Genomic DNA, 10,000 nt, shown 5'->3' with positions numbered 1-10,000 from the left:
TTCAACTCTGCTCCTTTTCCATCAAATGAAAGAGTTTAGTGAAAGAATTTACTAAGGAGCCTCTGTTGCTTCTTCCAAAACAAATAATTGGTTTTAAAGTTCAAAGACCGTATCGATGAGTATTGTCTGCGGCTTTGCAGCTACGGTGCAGTTCCTCAATGATTCAGCAGCTTGTTGTGTCTTCTGAGGTCAAGGAGACTTTTCCAGTTTTGCTGAGCTGTGAGGAATGCTCTTCTAACTCCACCTGTTCTGTAGTGCAGCAGACGGTGCCAGCTGGGTGGCGCCTCCATCCTGCGGAAGGTTCTAGAGGTTAACCCTTTTTATTTCCTCCCCAACAGGTAAAACTGACGACACTAAAGCGTCAGAGAAAGGCAAGACGGCGTCCAAGAATGCAGCCACCATCCAGCGCTCGCCATCCGACGCCGGGAAGAGCAGCGGCGACGAAGGCAAGAAACCCCCATCAGGCATCGGGCGCGCCCCCGCCGCGGGGTCCTTCGGGTACAAGAAGATTCCCGGCACGGGGACCATCATTACTACCAGCGGGATGACCCTGGCCAGCGGCTCCGCCACCCTGGGGAAAGTGCCCAAGTCCTCGGCCGCCCTGGGCAAAGGTGGGGCAAGCGGCGTCCGCAAGACCAGCCTTGATGGGTCGCAGCCCCAGGACGACGGTGTCCTGCTGGGCTGTGCCGGCTCCAAGGTGCAGCTGCAGTACCGCTCCCTCCCCAGGCCTGCCAAGTCCTCCGGCGGTGCCAAGTCGACAGGGGTGCCGGGGGCGTCAGCTCTGCCGGGGGGAGGAGCCAAATGGAAGGCGGGGTCGGAGCGCTCCAGCCCTGTCACCGTCAACCAGACGGACAAGGAGAAGGGGAGCATCTCGGACCAGGACGCAGCGGCAGGACCCTCCACGTCGCCCAAATCAAGCCCCACATCATCGGGGGCGGCGGGCCAGACCGGCCTCAGGCAGCCCGGTTCCAAGTACCCCGACATCGCCTCACCCACCTTCCGCAGGTCAGATACCATTTGCCATCTTCCTATTAAAGGTCCATTCAGTAGGATTTGCTGACTGGAACAAATGGCCGCGGCAAATCTTACTGATACGACATTTAAGCAGAAGAACATTGTTTCGTTCCATTCAGTGTTTTCGTGAATAAACTGGATCGCAAGTCCAAGGCGTCTATACTCAATCAATCAATCCGGGTTCAGAAGGTAAAAATTGCACTACAGGATTATGAGTCAACCGTGGAGGTTAGCATTAGCAAGAACAATCAGTGCATGGGTGGACAACTTCCTTGTCCCCTCGAGCCGCTTCTTTCAAGCTAGTTGTAATTGTTCTCCAATGTGGTGGGGTTTTTAGGACGTAGTGTGTCCGTATTCCCAGGGTGGAGGTGGAGGTGGAGGCGGAGCTGGATGGTTCAGGCAGGTCGGCGTGATGGAAGCGGTGTAGAACTTTAGAAGATTTTAGACCGCTCCATCGCTCCTCCCATTCCTCGTGTGAGGAGTGCGACGGGTGGAGTGCAGGTGGATGTCGGGCTCCGTGACGAATCGCTATTTCAGCGCCGGAAAAGAAGAAAGGATTGGCTAAGTTAGTAAGTTTGCCGTTCCATCGCACGGTGATTGGAGCCTGAGGAAGACACATGTCTTCACCCCCCACCCCCTGTTCAGATCCACAGTCGTGATGAAAAGTTCGCTCTTTCTGGAGATTCGGCTCTTTACGAGCGACTCCGTAAAAAGACTCCTTCAGCTTTTCTGACGGATTCAGTCTGTGTAACGAGAGTTCCCCCCCCGATCCCTCCAGTCATTACTTGCACACGTTCAACAGGGTTCATCCACTCCTCTCTCTACCTCCTCCTCCCTCTCTCTGTCGAGGCTGACAGGAGCAGGTGGTGTTAGCGGTGCGAGGGGCGGGGCCCCGATGAGCGAATCTGACAGGTTGGGTAGCTCGACGTTGCAGGGCTGGAAACGGGTAAATCTGGAGGAGCAGATGTTTGGATGAGCTGAATGTCTGCGCGTTTCTCTGCCTTGGGCTGCTCAGATGTTACCGAGATAAATACACCGCCCCAGTGGAGCTGGTTTTACCGTGATATTTGCGCCACCACCGCGGACCCAAGTCGGTCGTGGTTCCAGCTCCGTCGCCTCTTGTCACAGGGAGCTGCCTCCACCTCCAAGTGTTGGTGTTGGAGAGTTTGCTAGTTCTGTTTGTGAGACGTAATGAGGTTGACATCACTTCCTGTACGTGATATAAATGCTGCGTTAGAAAAAAGATAAATAGCTCAAAAATAGATATTTATGTTTCAGCTTTTAAACGCCAGTTAAATGTCCTTGTCTGACTGCAACAACACACAGTGTAACCCCATCTCAACCTCCGTCTCCACCCCCCAGATTGTTTGGGACCAAGGTGAGCAGCAAGGCCAGCTCGCCCAGCACGCCTGACGCCGGCAAGTGTCCCCCCCTGCTGGGCAGCCCGCACGGCCCGCTGGTCCGCCAGTCCAGTCTGGACTCGCCCTCCTCGGGCACCGGCAGCCTGGGCAGCCACAGCGGCGGCAGCAGTCCCCTCTACGGCAAGACGCCGGACCCGGGTTCCGCCGACTCGCCGGCCTCCAGCCCGGCCTCAGGCCTCTCGCTGCCCTCCAATGCCCGGCCTTGGCCCGCCTCCTGCACTTCCTCGGCCGGCAGCAAGGACACGCTGAGCTGCCAGAGCATGACCAGCCTGCACACCAGCTCCGAGTCCATCGACCTGCCGCTGGGCCACCAGGGCCCCAAAGTGACCCGCACCGGCAGCATCAAGTCCACCCTGTCTGAGGGGTGAGTATCTCACCCATCACACATCATCTGGGGCTCCCTTGGGGCTCTGCAGAGACACCTTTCCGGGACCCGTGTCCCCCTAAACACCACCCCTTCCCCATTTTGTCAGCATCATATCAAAATGAATCTCATTGCTATTGGCATTGGGGTTGGTATTATTTACATTTACATTTAGTCATTTATCAGACGCTTTTATCCAAAGCGACTTACAAGGGAGAATAACATTCAGCTACATTGCGACAGAGATTAGTGTATCAACAACATTCGTGTAACAATAAATACTGCAAGGTGGTGCTAAGTAATTGTAGGTTAGGACAGGAGGTACTCACTGAAGAGCTGGGTCTTCAGGTGCTTCTTAAAGACAGAGAGGGAGGTCCCCGCTCTGGTCATTTTTGGCAGCTCGTTCCACCAACGTGGAACTACAAATGAGAATAGCCTGGATTGCTGTGGCTGTACGGCCGGCAGAGCCAGGCCACGCTCATTTGACGAGCGCAGCATCCGGGGGGCAACATGTGCTCTTACAAGAGCATTTAAGTAGGTGGAGCGTTCCCAGCAATCACTCTGTAGGCCAGCATCAGAGACTTGACTTGATGCGAGCGGCTACAGGTAACCAAGCGGCTACAGGTAACCAAGCGGCTACAGGTAACCAAGCGGCTACAGGTAACCAAGCGGCTACAGGTAACCAGTGGAGCTCGATGAGCAGCGGAGTGACATGTGCCCTCTTTGGCTGGTTGAACACCAGTCGCGCCGCCGCCACCGCAGCGTTATTGGTGTTATTGGTGTTATTGGTGTTATTGGCGTTCACTAATCGAATGAGGTTTCATCAATAACGTCAATATTTCCATTAAAAAACACAACATTCTGTCATGTATAAGGCTCTTTTGTCCAAAGCGACTTACCCCCTATTGACGCACCGATGGATGACGCCGTACGAGGCTTAACAGCAGCAGTTACTGTAGCGGGTGAAGTGTCTTGCTCAAGGACACTTCAGCACGCTGCCAGGAGGAGTCGGGATCAAACCGGCAGCCTTCCCATTACTAGACGAACCCGCTCTACCCCTCCACTGAGCAACTGTTAACTGGTTTACCCTGCTGGCCACGCCCACAATCATGATGTCCTCGTGCCTCTTCCTCCATTGGCGTTGGAGGTGTGATGACATCAGGATGATGGGGGCGTGGCCAAACAGCCTTTCCAGGACACATGGGACCTGGAAACAAGGTGAACGACTGGGTCCTGCCTCTAACCCACTCATGTTGTGTTTTCCCAGCATGCCTCTGGACAGGAACACGCTGCCCAAAAAGGGACTGAGGTACTGACCACTGCTTCCTCCTTCTGACCACTTCCCCTGTTGGTTGTCATGCAAAGAAAATCAGCATCTTGATTCTGTTTGTCTGTCTGTCTGTCTGTCTGTCTGTCTGTCTGTCTGTCTGTCTGTCTGTCTGTCTGTCTGTCTGTCTGTCTGTCTGTCCGTCTGTCCGTCTGTCTGCCTGTGTCTGTCTATCTATCTATCTATCTATCTATCTATCTATCTATCTATCTATCTATCTATCTATCTATCTATCTATCTATCTATCTATCTATCTATCTGTCTGTCTGTCTGTCTGTCTGTCTGTCTGTCTGTGTCTGTGTCTGTCTGTCTGTCTGCGTCTGTCTGTCTGTCTGTCCCGCTCCCTGTCGGTCTGTCCATCTGTCTGTCTAGCGCTCTGTCGGTCTGTCTCGCTCTCCGTCTATCTGTCTCTCTGTCTGTCTGTCTGACAGTCTGTCTGTGGTGAACGACTGACTCCGCCCTCATGTCCTGCTCCGACGCCTCCGTCCGATCCAGAACGAGCCCAACTTTACCGTCTCGGTCACAGCAGACAAACGTCTCCTCCGGTCAAACAAGATGGCCGACGGAAGCGCTAGGCGGTAGTTTTACGGTGTTGGTTTTGGAAGCGGCTTCAGCCCTTGTTGCGGTTGTTATGGGATGTTTGGGTTTGGAACGTGATGTTTTTGGAGAAATCGAGACGAAGCGGTTTTAAATAATAATAATCCGACGGTAAACGATTCACCACGTCACGTTGGCTTCTCCGACGCTGGACTCGTCCGCCCGCTCGCAGCCGGAAAGCGCCGCCTCAACTCTGAAATAACGAGGGTTATTATGGGATGGAAGCCGGGCCAGATGAGATGAATGAAAACGGACAAATTTAAACTCAATTATGTTCCGTGGAGGATTAGGAGAGAAGCTGCTTTCTGAGGACGATAAGGGCTTCCTGCTGAGGCAGGGGAGGGGAGATGGACGTGTGTGTGTGTGTTTGTGTTTGTGTGTGTGTGTGTGAGTGTGTGTGTGTGTGTGTGTGTGTGTGTGTGTGTGTGTGTGTGTGTGTGTGTGTGTGTGAGTGTGTGTGTGTGTGTTTGTGTGTGTGTGTGAGTGTGTGTGTGTGTGTGTGTGTGTGTGTGTGTGAGTGTGTGTGCGTGTGTGTGCGTGTGTGTGTGAGTGTGTGTGTGAGTGTGTGTGTGTGTGAGTGTGTGTGTGTGTGTTTGTGTGTGTGTGTGAGTGTGTGTGTGTGTGTGTGTGTGAGTGTGTGTGTGTGTGTGTTTGTGTGTGTGTGTGTGTGTGAGTGTGTGTGTGTGTGTGTGTGTGTGTGTGTGTGTGTGTGTGAGTGTGTGTGTGTGTGTGTGTGTGTGTGTGTGACTGTGTGTGTGTGTGTGTGTGTGTGTGTGTGTGTGTGTGTGTGTGTGTGTGTGTGTGTGACTGTGTGTGTGTGTGTGTGTGTGTTTGCTTGCAAGCCTTTGCTCATGCACGTGCACGCACATGTCACTGAACACAACCATTGGATCATAACAAGTCCAGTATAATCCAGTTTTTAACATTTGACACATCGAATATCCAACTGTTTTAACTGACTGTGTACATTTACTGACTGTGTACTTACTGTGTATTTACTGTCTGTGTATTTACTGACTGTGTATTTACTATCTGTGTATTTACTGACTGTGTACTGACTGTGTATTTACTGACTGTATTTACAGTGTATTTACTGACCATGTATTGACTGTGAGTTTACTGACTGTGTACTGACTGTGTTTCCCACCTGCCCCCAGGCACCCGCCCTGCTCGCAGCAGGCGTCCAGTGAGGACAGCAGTGAGTGGCTGCGCTCCCACTCCACCGGGGGGCTCCAGGACTCGGGCGGCTCGCTGTCGCCCCCTGGGGCCAGCGCCGGGAAGTACCACTACTCCAACCTGCGTACGTAGCTACAGTTGAACGCACGTTAGTTCAGTTGAGTTGAATATACTTTATTTAAATTTAGTTCAGCGTCGATAAGTCGACTAAAAATGTTTATTTGCGACAAACGGTACAACATTGGGGTGGAGTCGATCCATGCGTGTCCCTCCCCAGTGAGTCCCACCCAGTGCTCCCAGTACCGGCCCCTGGAGGCCGGCTCCAGCCTGAGCCGCTCCAGCAGCATCCCGGCGCAGGACTCCTTCCAGCTGTACGGCGACGGCGAGGCGGGGCCACTAGGGGGCAGCGCCACGTCCCTGGAGGAGCGGCCCCGCAACATCAGCCGCTCGGGCTCCTTCAGGGACAGCACTGACGAAGGTGAGTCCTGTGAGATGTGATCAGTCACTGGTTTGATAACAATGAATCACATTTTATTATTAAAATGACGTCATTTAATGATAATAATTAAAAATGCTTATTCTGCAAATCCAGACTGAAGGCGGCAAACCTGCGATTTTTACTGCAAAAACAGTTCCAAATTCAAGCACTTTACAATAGATAAATATAGATATATGTAATAAATATATCTGATAGATATATGTAATTAATATATTTAAAATAATGTAATAAATATATGTGATAGATATATATGTAATAGATATATATGTAATAAATATATGTAATAGATATATGTAATAAACATATGTAATAGCTATATGTAATACATATATGTGATAGATATATATTTAATAGATATATGTAATAGATATATATGTAATAGATATATATGTAATAAATATATGTAATAGATATATGTAATAAACATATGTAATAGCTATATGTAATACATATATGTGATAGATATATATTTAATAGATATATATGTAATAAATATATGTAATAGATATATATGTAATAGATATATATGTAATAAATATATGTAATAGATATATGTAATAAACATATGTAATAGCTATATGTAATACATATATGTGATAGATATATATTTAATAGATATATATGTAATAGATATATGTCATAAATATATGTAATAGATATATTTAATAAATATATGTAATAGATATATATGCAATAGATATATTTAATAAATATATGTAATAGATATTCAATTAAACATATCTATTATCTCCCTCTCTCTCAGTTCATGGCTCCTCCCTCTCCCTGGTGTCCAGTACGTCCTCCCTCTACTCTGCGGTAAGGACTGCCAACATGGTGGATGGATAGAGGCATGGATGGAGGGTTAGAGGGATGGATGGAGGGTTAGAGGGATGGATGGAGGGTTAGAGGGATGGATGGAGGGTTAGAGGGATGGATGGAGGGTTAGAGGGATGGACGCTGCTCCTTGCTTACCCTGGTTTTAATGACATTCTGTACTTTTCTGTTCGCCATCTCATCATCCCTTCATCTTTGGCTTTAGCTTCTTTTTTTCATTTGAACTCGTCAGTTTTTGAAAAATTATTTTGTTGAAATCATAACGGGGGCGGGGCATCCAAACTGTCAATTGGTAAAACAATCAAACAAAAAGGAAGAAAAAGTCGAAAGTGATTGGACTCAGATCCGTCGATGATGATCTCTGATTGGCCAACACAAAGGTTCACGCCCCCTGGTCTCATCTATCAAGACGCGTTGCAGAATTTAGAATTTTTTAAAACAAAAACAAAACCCTGTTTCATTTGTTTAGAAATATTCAGACATTTTGCACATAAGTGGACACACAATTTTAACTTTGTTTTTCTTCACATGTTCGATAATATATAAATATATATATATATATATATATATATATATATATATATATATATATATATATATATTTAATCAATTCTATTTAATTTAACTTGCCAATGCGATAACACCGCAAACTTTCAAAACAGAACTTTCAAATTTTTCGAATTTCATTTTTCTGATCTGGAATTGTCCGCTCAAATATACGAAAGCGGTGCCGACTCCGGGTTCAGAAAAAAATTCTAAATCCACTTCGGGATTTAGAGTGGAACCCCATGTGGAGGCAGCTGATCAGAGCACGGAAACCAGCGACGCGTGACGCACAAACGATCCGTTCACGGCGAACAAATCTTTCCAAACGACTGGGTGGTCTGGAGTCAGTCCGGCAAAAGGAGTACACCTTTTCGCGTCGTGCAGTAGTAACCGAGTAGCAGCTGCAGCCAGACGCGCAGACCGAACCCGGACTCGAACCTCGATTCACGAGACGAGAAGGACAGCGGTGATTTTTCAGAAGTCGTGTTTGTGTGAGAGCCGGGGCGACTCTTCCTCCCGTCGTGGGCGGTTCCGCAGGACCAACGCAACGACTCCTTTTGCCGCGGGAGTCGCCGGGGAGCGACGCTTCAAAGAGTCGCGGTGAAGAGCTTGACCCTTTTTAAAAATTCCACTCCTCACGAGCGACTCGGTGAAAAGCTTTGTTCCGACCGGACTTCTCAGGGGTCCGCCTCGCCTGCCGCTGGGGGAGCGGCTCGGGACCCCTGGGGTGTTTCTCGTTTCGGGATGGAAGCCCGTGAGTCGCCGCAGCTGACGAGACGCAGCTGCCGAGACTCTTTCGCCGGAGCGACTCCCGACTCCAGCGCCGTTTCCAAGACTTGTTCGCCGCCGCCGCCGAGTGGCGTGCGAGTCTCGCGTCGCCAGAAAGAAAAAAGAGAGCGAGACGTGTGGTCACGAAGGGGGACGAGTAGGTTTTCCCGGTTTCTGGATCCCCTGGACGCACGATCCCCGGGGCGGGCGCCTGCACGGATTTGGTGGATGAGACCTGGTGTTTCTCCCGGGCGGAGGACTTGTTTCCATGCCTGAATCCCTCCATTCTCTCACCTCCAGGTTCTGTACTACCTGGAGAAGGTAAACCCCCCCCACCCCCTTCCCCATCCGCCATGGGCTCACCACTCAGACAAGTATCTCTCCTGCACGCCAGGCCTCCATCGCCGCTAGCCGCCAGCCGCTGGCCCCTAGCCGCCAGCCGCTAGCCGCCAGCCGCTAGCCGCTAGCCGCCAGCCGCTATCCCTAGCCGCCAGCCGCTAGCCCCTAGCCGCCAGCCGCTAGCCGCCAGCCGCTAGCCGCCAGCCGCTAGCCCCTAGCCGCCAGCCGCCAGCCGCTAGCCACCAGCTGCTAGCCGCTAGCCATTTTAATGTGTCATCCATTTTGACTCTTTGCTTTACTTCGCTGCACAGTCTTTGTGCGCAGGGGGCAGTAGATCGGGAGGTAGAGCCGGTCGTCTAGTAAGCTGAAGGTTGCCGGTTCGATTCCTTGGCTCAATCCTCCGACATACAGTAGGGGGAGGTTCGGGGGCTCCGCGAGGAGCTTCCTGTGCAAGAGCTTCCCGTGGTCTAACAGGAACTTCCTGTGGTCCATCAGGAACTTCCTGTAGCTGGAACTTATTTTAGTTTGGTTTATTTTACCAATATACCTGCTTCTACCTGGTTTTACCTGCTTCTAACAGTTTCTACCTGCTTTTACCTACTTCTACCTGGTTTTACCTGCTTCTACCTACTTCAACCTGGTTTTACCTGCTTCTAACAGTTTCTACCTGCTTTTACCTGGTTTTACCTGCTTCTTTTATTTTATTTTTTTTTCATTTTTTTTTTATTTATTTATTTTTTTTGCTTCTACCTGCTTTTACCTGTTTCTACCTGCTTTTACCTACTTCTACCTGCTTTTACCTGTTTCTACCTGCTTTTACCTGCTTCTACCTGCTTTTACCTGTTTCTACCTGCTTTTACCTGTTTCTACCTGCTTTTACCTGCTTCTACCTGCTTTTACCTGTTTCTACCTGCTTCTACCTGCTTCTACCTGCTTCTACCTGGTTTTACCTTCTTCTACCTGTTTCTTCCTAGTTTTACCTGCTTCTACCTGCTTCTACCTGGTTTTACCTGTTCCTGGTTTTACCTGTTTCTACCTGGTTTTACCTGGTTTACCCTGTTTTGGTTCTTTTTCTAACAGTCTGTTTTCTCCACTGCAGACAGAGGAGAAGGCTC

General features: G+C 49.7%; 1 protein-coding gene across 1 annotated transcript in view; it reads left to right on the top strand.

The window, feature by feature from the left end:
• Window positions 1-10,000, top strand: part of nav3 (neuron navigator 3) — a gene marked incomplete at its 5' end in the record, with an annotated part of 104,148 nt that overhangs the window by 74,698 nt on the left and 19,450 nt on the right. Inside the window, 8 exons of the mRNA XM_080022309.1 lie at window positions 339-1,005; window positions 2,377-2,799; window positions 4,067-4,108; window positions 5,881-6,023; window positions 6,177-6,377; window positions 7,162-7,214; window positions 8,847-8,867; window positions 9,985-10,000. The exon at window positions 9,985-10,000 is cut by the window's right edge and continues 8 nt beyond it. Coding sequence (XP_079878435.1) covers window positions 339-1,005; window positions 2,377-2,799; window positions 4,067-4,108; window positions 5,881-6,023; window positions 6,177-6,377; window positions 7,162-7,214; window positions 8,847-8,867; window positions 9,985-10,000 — 1,566 coding nt within the window. The remainder of the gene's footprint in view (window positions 1-338; window positions 1,006-2,376; window positions 2,800-4,066; window positions 4,109-5,880; window positions 6,024-6,176; window positions 6,378-7,161; window positions 7,215-8,846; window positions 8,868-9,984) is intronic.

The sequence above is a fragment of the Zeus faber genome, assembly GCF_960531495.2.
Source record: "Zeus faber genome assembly, chromosome: 21".
Taxonomy (NCBI): Eukaryota; Metazoa; Chordata; class Actinopteri; order Zeiformes; family Zeidae; genus Zeus; species Zeus faber.
The sequence above is the reverse complement of the archived record's forward strand: the minus strand, read 5'-3'. Positions and strand labels throughout refer to the sequence as shown.